We start from the raw sequence: 16632 nt of genomic DNA on the forward strand, positions 1-16632 counted from the left end.
GGACGTGGGGAACATATCCTCAAGATTAAACTAAAATGCGTGCGGAAGTGCAAAGCACTGGCTGCTCGTTGCTATGCGACAAAATACAGAAAATCTACCATACTGTCCGAAACCACCTCTGTGTCCGAGCATTTTAGTTTTTTTACGTTTTGACACCTCCAGATTTCTTTCAGGTCCGACGACAAGTTGCTGTTGCCAAAAGGGCAGTAAAGGCAAAACTCTTCCTCAATGTAGAAAATGTAACATTTACTTGTGTTTGAACGAAGATTTAATTGTTTTAAATTATTCCCCACCGTAAAATAGAACATTTGATCATGTACATATGTATATTCACATGCATTGAGGTAATTTTTCTTTTTTGTAAAAAGTGAATTAAATCCTGACTAGCACAATTGTGTGGGTGCCTTTTTTCAGATGTTAATTTTTATTTTGTAGAATAAACTAAAAATATATATGTATTTAAGAGCATTTTAGTCAATTTTTTGACGTACAAAAAAAAATTCATACCACCAGTTTTCTTTCAGGTCTGAAAGGGCTATGATATACTCACTAAAGCAGACTACTAAACTTCTGTATTTCGAGGCCTGAGAATATTAAAATTATTTCATACATTAATGAAGATAATTCAAAAAGAATGGAAGATAATTAACTGGCATATCACTGAACAAAATGGAACTGCAGCATGCACAACAGCATAAAATTAAAAGAGAAATGTTAAACAAAGGGGTTTTTTTTCACCTTTGCTGATGGTACAGAGAAATTATTTATCTCTCCCAAGATTCGAGAAGTGGAAGAGGGTGTTTTTAGGTTATTCTTCTGTGCACTCTTTGTACATGACAAAGCAATAGAATTATGCAACAGATTTAGCATTCCACCTCTGGTAGCAGACATGATGAGAGAGTTCTGGAACAAATTTAAAGGAATCTGTAATATTCAAATTTTTAACATACACTGTAGAACAAGAGAGAAAATAACGCTGAAATACCTCCTTGCCAAGGCCATCACATTTGCTTTTTGCTCCCTTAGTCATGGTGGCAACAGCACGTGAAAGAGATTTCCTTGCAAGCTTCTTCATCACTTCATTGCCCTGAGAAAGAAAGAAATAAAAAAATGAAATAAGCCCAGTAATTGTGTTATTTTTTTTGTAAAACCACTTGTTTTAAACACTATTACTCAAACAAGGAGGTATGAAAATTCTCAATCTTACACAGAATATCCAACATGCCCGTGTATTGATTGGCATAAATTGTCCAGAGGTCTAAGGCCAAGTGTACACTAGCTAACAGCAGAGTGATAATAAAATCATGTTGCTAAAAAAATTGCTGGCATTCTCAGCTAACCCACACGGGATGACAAGCGACTAAACATATTTTGTCAAGGACACTTGTGTTAGGGGTCTGTTGCTAAGAAATAAACCAAGAGTTGAGAAAAGATTTACAGTATATCCCATTTTAAATTCCAATTTACAAAAGATACTGTGTTACCAAGTGTGTACATCAAAAGGAATGTTATAAAAATACTCGCTAGATGTCATGACGACACCTAGCGCCTAGGAGTCGTGATGATCGCTGAAACCTGCGGCTCACCTTTTACTATTTTTTCAATTCCTCGAATATGGAATATGATTTTTTTTGGGGGGGGGGGGGAGTTTGGTCTGCATTCTGAAGCACTTGATGTTATGTTCCCTCTGTATTCTAACGTTGTATTCAGCATAGATACAGGAAGCTGCACCTTGCATGCCAGTGTATTATGCGTTACATAGAATAAATAAATGTTTTCCAAGATTTCAACCTTCTCTTCCATACAGAAAGTAGTCTTTTCCATTTCTTCCATTATTAGCCAGAAAAACAAACAGTAAAAATAAAGCAACAACAGAGAAAGACTAACAAATACATATGAACATGAACAACATGGCAAAATGATCGCAGAAAATGACTTTGGTCACTCAACTCTGATAAAAAGAACAAAAAACATAACAAACAACAAAAAAAATGCAACCAATCAGCAACTGCAAGTTTAACAACTGCAACAATAAAAGCAAGCAGTAAATAATAACCACTAAATAATGAAATTGGGAAAGACAAATGCTGATCACCTGACACTTTCACGACTGTACATCATTATAGCTTCTCAAAGAATTAATGTGTGCAGGTTAGGTGTCACCGTATGCCTTGCCGCGAGGGAAAATTGTAGTTCCCAGCTAACAGCTAGACCATGACTGTTCGATTTGATCATGGTACGGTGGTTACTCAGCGCCTAGGTTAGTGTTTTAGGTTAGTTGCAATACCATTTTACTTTAATTTTCCCACCCCTGTGGGTGGGGGCATTAGAATAACACACACTGTAACCCCTGCCTGTTGTAAAAGACAGCTAAAAGGGGCCCCAAGGGCTCGTAACTTTGGAGCATGGGTTGGCAATCACAGGACCCTTAGCTGAGTCCTGGGATTGCTTCCACTTGTTGGATCCCTTCCTTTTTTACCTTTGATTAGTGTTATATAGAAGATGATTGCCTAATTGTACTTCCTCTTAAAACAACCACCACCATCACATCCACCCTCAACCCGATGTTACGTAAATGGCAGGAAGCTAAACAGGTCGCAAACTTAAATTTGAGGATTTTAATACACTGCGAGCATAGGAAATCTGAGGGGACCAACAAAAAAGGCTGTAAACGATGAGGAAAGGTTCAGTATGGGAACGTAACAGGGGTAATACTGTATTTAGAAAAACAGTGCAGTTGTGAATCTATAAAATAAAGGAACTTCTTTTCAAAGATCCAGCAAAATCTTTACTGGAAGAATGTGGTTTCCTTTTCAATCCTTGGAACATTAGAGCATGAGATTTCTTCTCTTAGAGTACAAATTGCCAGTTCTGATATAACTAAGTATGGCTGAATTCCCAGAAGGCTACTTTATTCTGAAGGAGTTCAAGAAGGATCAGCAAGATAATTCAGACAAGCAGCTGGTGAATCTGACAGAGTTACTGTGTTGAATTAAATCTGAACATCCAGGATTTTCTGCAGAAAGGTGTGGGTATAAAATAATAGTACTGCAGCTTGTGTATTTTTGTACATGCAAAGCAGGAAAAATGTTGACCGCTTTTATGGGATGAGGGAGTTTGAAGGAAATATTGTGTTATTTTCATTTTGAACAGTGACTGTGTTTTCAGCACATGTCAGAAATCAGTTTTGTGCAAAATACATGTTGACTGGGAGCATAGTGATTTGTGCGAAATACACAATGAAAGTGACACGGACAGAAAAACTAAGGGCTTGCATTGAAATAGGATACCATGCGATAGCTTTCATTCAGCATGTCTGTTAATGCACTCAAATATGTAAAATAACATTGTAAGGACTTCATAACCTTAAAGGTTGAAGCATTCCTGTCTTCCAGCATCCCTCTGTAGAAACCGGATAATCTATCATACAAAAGCAGATGAGTACATACATGAAAGTCTACTGATTTATGGTGTTCCTTTGGTAAAATAAATCATTTCATACACTAACTATTTATGTAACCTTTCTGCTATGTGTAACACTATATTAACTGCATATTTTGGTTTTGTGTGTTTCCTACTATTTGAACCAAAACCAAGTGCCCTACCCCAAACCTGGACATTAGCTCCTAGTCAGTGCCTCAAGAGACGGAACCAACTAGAGAGAAAACTATCGTGGATGTGGTGCTGGTAAAACCAGATGAGCTCTATAGAGAAACCAAAGTAATAGATGGTATCAGTGATCATGAAGCTGCTTTTGTCGTAGTTAAAAATAAATGTGATGGAAAGGAAGGTCTTAAAAGTAGGACTATTAGACAGTACCTATGACCGATAAAGCAGGCATGAGGCAGTTCTTAAAATGTAACTATGACCGGTGGAAAACTGTAAGTAAAAATGTGAACAGACTCTAGGATGGGTTTAAAGCAATTGTTGAGGAATGTGAAAACAGGTTTGTACCTTTAAAGGTGATAAGGAATGGTAAAGACCCCACCTTATTATAATAAGATAAAGAGACTAAGAAGAAGGTGCAGACTAGAAAGAAATAAAGTTAGAAATGGATGTGGAAGTAAGGAGAAATTGGAGGAACTTAATAGGAAATTGAATCTAGCAAAGAAGGCAGCTAAGGATAACATGATGGCAAGCATGATTGGCAGTCATAGAAATTTTAGTGAAAAATGGAAGGGTATGTATAGGTACCTTAAGTCAGAAAGAGGCTCTAAGAAGGACATTCCAGGAATAATTAATGAACAAGGGGAGTGTGTATGGAGGATCTTCAAAAGGCAGAAGTACAGTAGAAGTCCGATAGTCCGGCACGTTCGGGACCGGCCCGGTACCGGATTACCGAAAATGCCGGACTATCGGGCGGTACCTCTTACTACGATATAGGTTAAGGCATACAGCGAAAACAGCTGTAACACAGCGTTTTACAGTAAAATGTTGATCAGCAGAATCATTAGTTTAATAACACACTTCTCTTTTCAAACGTGTTGCTTCTTATTGCCATTCCATAATAATGCCGGAGTTCGTCGATGTTTTTATCTGTAAGTCTTCGTTTACCATTTAGCATCTTTCCATCTACAACTTCTCTTTACCTTCTGCCCGCTTCAATTTTTGAAAGCATGTTCCCATCCGTTTTTGAACGTGGCCCATACATTCAATTTTTGAAATCTGTTTTTTTATCATATGGTTGGCTTTCCAGTACTCAGTGTAGGTAACAGCCTTCTAGACTGAATATTTCCAGAGATAGAGATATTTAAATAAGTCAGTGCATAACAACTGGACTGTATGAGATACATTTGCACTATTAACTTTGAAATAATAAAAAAATACACTTCCAATGGTTTCGACAAACAATGCATCGAATTGTTCAGGAGAGATCATTATTAAGAGATAATACCATTTAAAAAATCCAGGAATGGTGCCGGACCATCAGGTGTTCCGGACTGTCAGATGCCGGACTAATGGAATTCTACTGCATTCAGTCAGCAGTATGTAAAGATTGTTGGTTACAAAGATAATGTCCAGATAGAGGAGACTAATGCTTAAGAAGTATTACAATTAACATATGACTACAATGACATTTAGAATAAATACAAAAGTTGAAAACTAGAAAAGCGGCTGGAATTGATAAGATTTCTGAGGATATACTAAAGACGATGGGTCGGGATATAGTACCATATCTGAAGTACTTATTTGACAATTGTTTGGTTGAAGGAGCTATACCAAATGAATGGAGAGTTGCTATAGTAGCCCCTGTGTATAAAGGAAAGAGTGATAGACATAAAGCTGAAAATTACAGGCCAGTAAGTTTGACATGCGCTGCATGTAAGCTTTAGTAAAGCATTCTTTCTGATTATATAAGACATGTTTGCAAAATTAATAACTGGTTCGATAGAAGGCAGTTCGGTTTTAGGAGAGGTTATTCCACTGAAGCTCAACTTGTAGGATTCCAGCAAGATATGGCAGATATCTTGGATTCAGGAGGTCAATGGACTGCATCGCGATTGACCTGTCTAAAGCATTTGATAGGGTGGATCATGGGAGAATACTGGCAAAAATGAGTGCAATTGGACTAGACAAGAGAGTGACTGAATGGGTTGCTATATTTCCAGAAAATAGATCTCAAAGAATTAGAGCAGGCAAAGTTTTATCTGGCCCTGTAATAATTAAGAGGGGAATTCCTCAAGGCAATATTATTGGACCTTTATGTTTTCTTATATATATAAATGATACGAGTAAAGAAGGCTTTTTGCGGATAATGTTATTCTGTATAGAGTAATAAATTACAAGATTGTCAGCAACTGAAACATGACTTCTATAATGATGTGAGATGTACGGCAGGCAATGGTATGATGATAAACGGAGTTAAAAGTCAGGTTGTGAGATTCACAAATAGGAAACGTCCTCTCAGTTTTAATTACTGCGTTTATGGGGTGAAAGTTCCTCCCTCTTGGAGACCATTGTAAGTATCTAGGTGTTAATATAAGAAAAGATCTTCATTAGGGTAATCACATAAATGGGATTGTAAATAAAGGATACAGATCTCTGGACATAGTTATGAGGGTGTTTAGGGGTTGTAGTAAGGATGTAAAGGAGAGGGCATATAAGCCTCTGGTAAGACTCCAACTAGAGTATGGTACCAGTGTATGGCACCCTCACCAGGATTACTTGATTCAAGAACTGGAAAAAATCCAAAGAAAAGCAGCTTGATTTGTTCTGGGTGATTTCCAACAAAAGAGTAGCGTTACAAAAATGTTGCAAAGTTTGGGCTGGGAAGAACTGGGAGAAAGAAGACGAGCTGCTCAACTCAGTCGTATGCTCCAGGCTGTCAGCGGAGAGATGGCGTGGACTGACATTAGTAGACGAATAAGTTTGAGTGGCGTCTTTAAAAGTAGGAAAGATCACAATATGAACATAAAGTTGGAATTCAAAAGGACAAATTGGGACAAATATTCATTTATAGGAAGGAGAGTTAGGGATTGGAGTAACTTACCAAGGGAGATGTTCAATAAATTTCCAATGTCCTTGAAATCATTTAAGAAAAGGCTAGGAAAATAACAGATAGGGAATCTGCCACCTAAGCCACTGCCCTAAATGCAGATCAGTATTGATTGATTGATAGATAGATAGATTGATTGATTGATTGATTGAAGGCAGGAGCCACTGAGCCAGAGTTTGCAAGCAGTAGGGTAGACAGTCTCTTTCCGCTCCTTCACTAGCCAACAGCACGTTGTTGGCCTTCATTACTATTTATAGCAATAAGATTATAATTTTGTCAGTACGCTTCAAAATTTTGCTTCACAATTCATTTTCCTCTCAGGTTAGGTATACAAAAGTCTAACATAGTGTTCAAGTTTTGTCTATATAAAGACATCACAGAAAATGTTAAATATTTCCAGTAATATTAGTTGTACTAAAAAAAAAATTGTACATAAGAGTTGTGGAAAATACAGGTATAATAATTTTTCAGCATGTTTGAAAAGTTTTTACTGTGTGACAAACAATAATGCGAGTTATTTGTGATAGTTACATTCTTCACAATTTCCAAATATCTAAGCAAATATTAATTCTACCTTAAGATTGACACTGTAGAAAATGCAGTTTGCAACATTTTATTTCTCATGCATTTATACCTTACAAGCTAAGAGCTAATGGAGATATGAAGGCTTTTAGATTTTTATTTCAAAGTTCATCCAGCAGCAAGCATCACAGGCATGGACAAGTTCAGTCACAGAAAGAGGCAACTGGTGATGCTGGTATAAGCTGCAAAAGCTCATGGTCATTGGCCCTTACTGAAAATGAAGATTAGTATAGAAATAAGAAAAGCGTGAAAACCATCACTCGAGGCGGAAGAAAATTATCACAAACAAGGAAGGTAATGAAAGAATCCCTAACTCTCAATGTCCTAATATCACCAAGCTACAAGAAATCTAAAGTTCACAATGAAAAGCAGATAGGAAATATCACTAGAGAAAAGCAGAAGCTGCAGTTAATGTTGAAATCCAAGAATTGATTTTTCCACCAATCCTTCGACTGGTCTGAAGCATTAAAATCTAAGAATTTCATTTTTGTCCGTATTGAACTGAGAATGGAAGATAGGAAAACTTAAAAGGGTCCACCTTTTCAATACAAAAACGTTATAGTTTATTTATAACATATATTTGCACTTGGAACTAGTTTCGACGCTGTTTGGCGTCATCAGCCAAAATGTGGGAAATAGGCCAGCATGTAGGCATTTATATTACACAAGGCGTTACATTAAACAATACACATCTTACAAGGAGATAAAAACAGGGACGAATATAGAAGCAAATGAATCGTTGAGAAAGCAAAAGTTAAACATATTAAAAGTAACCTTAACCACACATCTTGCAGTGCGAAAATATTCGTCTTGAATGATTCCTGAATACAAAACACACGCGCATACATTTCTGAAGAGCCAACAGGCAGGAAAAAGTAAAGTGAAACCTTAAGAGTTCTTCCTGCCTGTTGGCTCTTCAGAAATGTGTGCGCGTGTGTTTTGTATTCAGGAATCATTCAAGACGAATATTTTCGCACTGCAAGATGTGTGGTTAAGGTTATTTTTAATATGTATAACTTTTGCTTTCTCAACGATTCATTTGCTTCTATATTCGTCCCTGTTTTTATCTCCTTGTAAGATGTGTATTGTTTAATGTAACGCCTTGTGTAATATAAATGCCTACATGCTGGCCTATTTCCCACATTTTGGCTGATGATGACACCAAACAGTGTCGAAACTAGTTCCAAGTGCAAATATATGTTATAAATAAACTATAACATTTTTGTATTGAAAAGGTGGACCCTTTTAAGTTTGGTCTGAAACAGTTCTCCAACCCATCTCACCTAAACCTAACCCTCCCCACTCTTTCAAATAATCTGCATATTAACCTTCCCACTACAGACCACCTCCAGATTCAATCTGCCTGTCTTTCGGAGCAAACCAAATCATCTGTCCGTGCTCACAGAGGTCATCATTCATATCACCTCAACATAACTATGGTAAACACCCAAGTATGTCATTCCCCAGCCTTCTGAGGAGATACTGTGAATATTGAAGTATTCCCAGTTGGCCAGGTTTGATGCCGTGCTCTACACTAGTCTATAATGAAACAAATTTCTTTAACGCTACAATAACCAGCTCATCCAACATCCATCCAAATGGGGCGAAACGCTGGCAACCAGGAATGAGTTAACTGGAAAATTTATAATGTCCAATAACGGACCAACTATACAGGTATGAGTTTGTTACACCGATTCCTTGGTTTCCTTGACGATTTTTATCTCAAATACTTCCATCCAAAGCTACATGAACAAATCCTACATGTCTCAGAACGCAACCAACCAACCTTCTTCAAGTTGAATATCGCCGAATTCTACTCTTCTCGCCTACTCAGTTCAATAGCTCTTTGTTAGTGATTCATCTTAAATTAAGGATTCTTCTATAACATCATATTCTCTTTCTTTCTGCAGCAGTTATTGTCCATGTTTTCCTTCCAAACAGTACCACATTCTAGATAAATAGGTTGAGAGGTAAGCTCACACTGTGACAACGTTCCAAGCAATAAGTCTGCTACGTCATCAGACCAAAAGGTATCACATGCAAGAAAAGCTTTCTGATATGCTATCAAAGGATACCGCATACACATTCCTTCAAACATCTGCATCATTATTTTAATTACCATAGCTCAGAATTGTGATGGCATACGATTCTCTCACTGATGAAGCTGGGCAGCTTACCCTCTTTGTTGATGGAACAATTGCAGACTTCTTGAAATCAACATACAGATGCAAACTGAGACAAAATCAAGTAGTAATATTTAATCATAAATCAAGCTCAAAACATGTTAACCTCAATCCCTCTACTGAGTATGTTGGAAACACAGCAGAAGTCCTGTAGCTACACTCTTGCATTTGAGTCTGAATCCCACTGTTGGTAGGCCTGAACACTGTCCACTTTCCAATATTCACATCAAACAAATGGAAGAGTCATACCAATATTAAGGATAGAGCCACTTTCACCTCTGTATAAGCCCTTCCCCTATCCAATCACCAAAACCCTACAATATATGAACTAGATATCACCAATCCTGTTTACAATAGTAATGGATGACATCATGAGAACAGCAAAAGCAGCATATGGAGGAAGAGAAATGAACATGATGTTATTTGCAGATGATATTGTCATTTGGGGAGATGACAGGAAGGTTCAAGAACAGCTGAATGTGGTGAATGGGAAGACAGAAGAATGTGGATTGAAAATAAGTGTAGAAAAGAGTCTAGAGGGGAGAAAGAAGGGAAAGGTCAGATTAGACTTGCAGACAAGCCCCTGGAAGTAGTGGAAACGTTTAAATACCTGGGGAGTGAATTAATGGAGAATGCTCGACTGGATGCTGAGATTAGTAAAAGGATTCAAGCTGGAAGTTGTTTCTATCATAGTGTAAGAAACATGTTATGGGACAAAGATGTACCAACGGAAGCAAAGGATACTATGTACAAGATGTATTATGTACCCATAACAACTTACGGAGCAGAAACTTGGACAATGACAGAGAAAGATGAGAGTCGAATACAGGTAGCCGAAATGAAATTCTTGAGGAGTATGATACAGAAGAGTAGAAGAGAAAATAAGGAATGAGAAAATCCGGGAAGAAATTGGAGTGGAAAAAATGAATGATAGAATAGAGAAGAGCCGACTAAGATGGTTTGGGCACATAAAGCGAATGAGCGACGAAAGAATGCCAAAAAAGGTGATGAAAATGCAAATCCAAGGAAGGAGAGGCCGTGGACGACCACGATTGAGATGGAAGGATACCATCCAACGCAGCATTATAGAAAGAAACCTGGACTGGGACACAGTGTTGGAGGAGGAGTGGTGGAAAGACCGAAGAAAGTGGAGGGGAACCATATTTGCCCCTACCCGGCTACAGCTGGATAAAGGGAAATGATGATGATTAAACTAGAAGAAAAAAGAGACTGCACAATTACTGAAGCACCACAGACTTAAAGGTGGAAACCATATGTATAGTTACATTTTTCTGATGTTTCTTCTTGGCAAGAGGCTTCTCTTCGTAGGCAGAGGCTTCAATAGCAGCAGCGGCAGCGGCAGCAGCACGAGTTTTAGTACGAGTCATACGTGTCCCTTCCACATCTGCTGCAGCACCGTCAATAATATTCTTCAAATTTTCATATGCAGCCACTCGCTCCTTAACTGAGTCAATGCTGTATGGACTGTGAAGAAAACAGGAAAACTTAAACATATTGTAATATAAGACACACAGGGTATCATTACAGTATTTTTTTTTTTTTCAGTATGTTATTAAGGAATATAGAAAATCCTTGCACGTTTAAAGAGCTCAAATGTCTTTGCTACTCCTCTGCAATTTGCTTATATTTAAGGAAAATAACTTCCTCCCATAAAATGTAGGTAGTTGAGAATGAAACAGTTTGAAGGTAACGTTCTTCACCATCTCTACAGTACCTCATCACATTTCTCCTCAAATTATTTAACAGGCTAGAGATTTCATTAACACTATGAGCCCAGACGATTCAAGATGGCATCCCTACCCTGTGCCGGCGTAATTTAGACTCTCAGAAAGAAATCACAGTTCTGTCAGTTTTTGCATTATAAATGAACAAATTTATATACATATTGTACAAAGAGTGGGCTATCCCACAAAATCAACTAAAAAATGCTTACCTTCAGCATTGGAAAGAAACTTAGGCTACAATATTGATCCATTCTGATATCCTTGTTCACGCGCTTGAATTTCCAATTCACTAGAAAAGTTTGATAGTTTTTAGTCACTGAATAACAGAATTACGCATTGTTATTCCCAATACTTAGCTTTGGTATGGTAACACTCAAAACATTCTCCTATGCAAAGACCTACGTCACATTCACGACAATATATGGTTGCCATTTTCTTCACAGCACGACCGGTGTTATGTTTGGACTTGACGTAGCAAACCTTGCACGTGCGCTGCGTGTGTCCTTCCTTCTTTGCGCCTACTGCAGGCATTCTGTGTGGCAAATGATCTCTACCTACTAGCCTTCCACCAGTCGATGGTTGTGATTCTTCAGTAATTTCGGCCCCAACACTACTCACCAAATCATCCGCTAAACTTTCACAAAATTTTGAAGGGAAGTTTTTGTGAAGAAGCCTTACGGTACAGTATACAGGCATTCACTGTGGCAAGATCAAACAGATGGAAGAATAATTTTTACCACCACTTGATCGATTTCCTTGTGAACGCATAATATGCCAACAATTGGTCGGACTTATCAACACCAATTTTGAATTTGTTATAGTCTACTACTGCTGATGGTTTGAATTTCTCGTGGCTCCCTCCTGCTGAGGGTACTTCAATCATGTCATCATCATCTGCAGTGCTCAGCATATACACGTCTCGAACATCTCGCCACTTTATTGCTAGGTGGTGTTCTTTCTGCAATGACATTTTATCACCCTTTTTCAGTTTTTTTGCGAACTCTGATTTTGGCACTTTTCCGATTTGGCATCACGGTGCCAGCTGCTTTAGTCTGACAGTCCCACAGATGGTCATAAATGGTGCGGCTTAAAAACCATCTGTCCATATACACTGTGTGCCCCCTATTTTTTACTGGTTCGCACAGTCTCTCAACAACATTGAAGGAAGAATTGTAATCCTCCACTGTGACATGGGCCCCAGAATACACTTCCATGTTGCACACGTAACCACTCCTCGCTTTACAGAGTTGCAAGATCTTGATTCCATACTTCTGAGGCTTTCCTCTCATGAACACACGAAAAAATATACGTCCCCGATGTGGACATATTGCTTCATCGATTGTCAATGATTCATCAGGAGAGTAACAATTCTGAAAACTTGTTTTCAGGCAGTCTAGTATTGGTCGGATTTTGAACAGAGGATCGTAGCCTGGATGGCCCCTTTGTTTTTGCTTATCATTGTCTTTCAGAAGCAAGATTGTCAGAATAGCGAGAAATCGGTCTCTCGACATTCCAATGGACTTTGCGTAGTCAGTTTTCAGAATTGGTGTTGTGCTTCAGTAGTCCCGCAGAAAAGGTTTACGAGTCAAACATATGTGAATCACTACGGGAAAAATAAGTAGTTCATTCAGAGTCACTGGTTTCCACTGCGCATGCACTGATTTAGGTTTCAAAGGGCCTTCTTGGTTCTTTAGATGTATTTGCAGTAGGGCATATCTGTTACTTTCTGTAACCGTTACTACAGCGGCGACACTAAACAAAACACTAAACACAGTCAAGGGAGGTAAGTAAGTGCAATTACACAGTACCAAAAACCACTACACACTTAGTGAAACATCGGCTGAAACTACGCGGAACTCTGCCAATAACAACACTAGTAAATATCAGTAGGGCCAACTAGATGACAAACCAGGAAGGTGGGAAGGAGCTAGGAACCTACCAAGGGCATGGAGATGGCTTAGGTTGCGGTTTCCGAAATAATCAACCGTTATCCTTAATTTTCAACAATATTATTTACAACTGGACTTTACAAATGAATTCCGAACAAATTCAGCCATGCAGAAGGTACCGACACTCAACTTATAAACTACGAATTCCATGTTCTGTGATACACACAACGTAGACATTCCTTGATAATAGCTCTTCCTACAAGTTCAAAGAGTCAAGCCAATACCATATATCTAGTTACCAAACAGTTGGTACAATACAATTTAATAGGTAGGAATAAACGTAATATGCAATTACAATTTAGAGTGACGTTAAACATATCTAACATATCTACTGGAGTTAAACATATCTTTCAAAACTCTAGCGTACATCAAGTGACACGGAACTACTAGAGGCAAAACCCCAAGGTAAATATATAAAACTACAATTTACATGTTTAGCGAAACAAGGAACAGGGAATGCCTCAAAAACAAACAGGCAAGCCCAGCTGAAAAGCTAAGGCATCAGAAATAATTGAGTGGCGAATCTAGGTGAGGTTAGGGCAGACTCCTATATGAAACAGCAAGCGAACATTACAGAAAATTTAATCTGAAACGGAAATCAAGAGTGCTTACCCCAAAATAGCCCATCCCGGTAGCGAGGTGTCGCTGACGGCATCAAAACTTCGGACAGTCAAGAGATCGAAGACTGACAGACCGCTCACAGACAGAAATGCTGCCTCGCTCTCTTTAAAAAGGGAAACTCTGGCCTTGGAGTAGCCAATCAGAACGCAAGGGCCTGCCTATCGCCACCCAGATTCACCAATCACAACTCTTACTTCTGTCATGATGTTAAAATACTTTCTCGAATACATACGATCGCGAATCTTCCCTTTCCAGAATAGTCAGAAAATACTTTCTAGAATACATAACCAACAAAAGGCAACACACCCTGTTCAAAAATTCATGTGACATCTTTCTGGACAGTTCCAGTAAATATAGAAATGAAATCTACTGTTTACAAATACCATTTGTTACCAAAATATTACACTGTACAAGTTAGGTCGTTACATAGAATACAAATAAAACATATCACCACACTTCAGATCATACAGTAAGTACTACGGAAGGTTTACAAATAGTCTTCAATAAACACTTTCCACTTCCAATACATTCTACCCCTGTGACACTTTTCACTCGGATAACATTCAGTACATTACTGTCAAAAAATAAACTAAAGAAATCCAGAGGTGAAGATTCTGCAGAAACACCAAGGTTATTAGCATTCAGTCCTGGTGTGCCAGAAAAAAAGGGCCTGTTCACAGGAGTAATATCTTGTTTCCATTGTGTTCCCGTACTTCTCACCTCCCTTCGTCTTTCTGCGACTGGTTCTTCTGGTGATGAATCTGATGATTCAGCATCCTGAGGGACTTGTATGTTTTTATTTTCTTCTTCAGAATCACTTTCATACAGATCAGAATCTGAATCGTTCACAAGTTCCATAATAATCTGTTCGCTTATCCATGTGCTGTATGCACGTGTAGGATTTCCTTTACTTGTACAAGGTCCGGGATCCATATCTCAATAATTATACAGTATAAATAGACTACTTGAGAGATGATTGCAGACTGTTGCCTCACAACACTTTCATTCTAAAACTGTGAAGTCATAATCGATCATTAGAACACATGCACATAAATTTGAGCATATCTAACCGGAGCACGCGAGGAGTACGTATGTCAGCAATTACGTAAGACCTAACTGAGCGCACGTGGCTACAAAACATCGTCCCTAAGTTGCACCACCAACCACTATCGATCGACAACACCACCTAACGATAGTAAAGGAAATCGACAACACGTCAAACCGTCAAAGCAAAAACTAATTAGATAACGTGAATAGCTTTCGAGTAGCTGAATTTCAACGATCGTGGTAGTAGTATTAACAACAGCGGCACTCGGGCGCATGCCACGTGGTAGTAATATTACTACCGGCGGGCGCATAGTGTTAAAATGTGGCACGGTTAAATTACAGAATGGTCCTGCTGTCTTCCTGATCAGATACCTATTATTTATTAACTGCCTCAAGCCAAGCAAGGTCTTCTTCCCTTAATGTGAGGGGACTCAAATTACATTTCCCAGTGTACCTTTTTAACAATAACATAATTCTACTGAAGTTCATGTCTGTCAAAAATAGTCTCCTTTAACCATCTGAACAGAGGAACAGAACACCTAACAATCTTCTTCCAAATACCACCTGGCAGCAAATTTACAGTTCATACTAATCCTAACATGATCGTAGAAGAGTGAAATTCTATTCTCTGAGCTACAGACGCACGAGTCAAAGCTCATATCTGACATCTTCAGGTGGCAATGAATCTCCTAGTAAATAGGCAGAGCTGCACAATCATCAAAGCACCCTGATGTATAAGCTTGCACTGATGTCACGCACTCAACAATTTCAGAAACAGCCAGGATTCTAACCGCTACTACTTCATCTGTGGTAAAGGCAAGAAGAAAGTCGGGACCCACAGCATCATGTCAAAAGTGCAGGGTGATTACTGCAGAATAATGGTGAGGAAACTGTTCTCCTACCATGTGTTGTGCAGTCCCCAAGTAAAACATAACTTAAAGAGAAAAATGATAATTTTCTGTAGATATGTTGTAAAGATTACCTTCCAACTGCTTTTTTTTGCTTTACATCGCACCGACACAGATAGGTCTTTACAAGTAATGAAAATCATTTTCTCCGTATTGAAAGAATCTTAATTTATAATAATATAAGAAATTTATTATAACTCAACTTATTCAATACAGTACAAGATGTTAACGTATTAGTTAAACATCGTTAAAAATAGTTGAGACATGTTTCGCCCCTTTTGTGGGGCATCATCAGTCATATCAAATACCTCAAAATTCTACCAGATGTCTGGTTGGAAATTGTATATGTTGCATAAGTGAATACATTTAAAAAATTTACAAGAACTTATCATTAACAAAATATCAAATTGATTAAAAAATGTTACACTAGTGAACACGTTGGTGAATTTTCACTCAAAACAAGGGCGTCATATGTACAGTATTAATAAAAATGGTAGTTAAAGTCTTATTTGATGTTAAGTTCGAAGACAGTTTAAAATTGATATACAAATATTGAGAATGAAATACAGAATACATATAGTTACAATTTTACTGTACTGAATGATTTAAGGTATGTGTGAATTTGTATACAAACATGCTGTATGTACAATGCTAAGATAAAAGTAACTGGACCGCTCAATGTACTGTAAGTCATAGTGTAAAATTTTAAAATACTTAAGGTACGTGTGAATTTATAAATGACAATGTTGTAATGTTAAGTTAGCAGTAAGCGCAAGCTTGTATATGATGCTGGATTTAGAATGTTAAACTGGTAGTATTTCTTGTAATAATGTTCTTTCCATGGAATTGCTTGTTGTACTCTTGATGTTGTTGGGTAACTACGTTTTAATTTTACTTCATTATCACAATACTGTAAGTGAACATTGCCACCAGGATATCTTCCAATTGTAGTAGTAGTAGTAATAATAATAATAATAATTTTAAAAATACTCCACAAATACCTAGGGACAATAGTGTGCAAAGATGTGGAAAAGGCAAACATCTTTGTGGAATGGTGAAGTGAGAGCAACTCGAAAACGTAAAAATCAAGGCATATCAGAA

General features: G+C 37.9%; 1 protein-coding gene across 1 annotated transcript in view; it reads right to left on the minus strand.

Annotated features, from left to right (window-relative positions):
* The window catches only part of LOC136875488 (inner centromere protein), a 283305-nt gene that overhangs the window by 168497 nt on the left and 98176 nt on the right, over positions 1 to 16632 (minus strand). Inside the window, exons 5-7 of the mRNA XM_067149035.2 lie at positions 10548 to 10746; positions 986 to 1087; positions 739 to 903 (exon numbers count right to left, since the gene is read on the minus strand). Coding sequence (XP_067005136.2) covers positions 739 to 903; positions 986 to 1087; positions 10548 to 10746 — 466 coding nt within the window. The remainder of the gene's footprint in view (positions 1 to 738; positions 904 to 985; positions 1088 to 10547; positions 10747 to 16632) is intronic.

Source organism: Anabrus simplex, chromosome 1 (assembly GCF_040414725.1).
Source record: "Anabrus simplex isolate iqAnaSimp1 chromosome 1, ASM4041472v1, whole genome shotgun sequence".
NCBI classification, from domain to species: domain Eukaryota; kingdom Metazoa; phylum Arthropoda; class Insecta; order Orthoptera; family Tettigoniidae; genus Anabrus; species Anabrus simplex.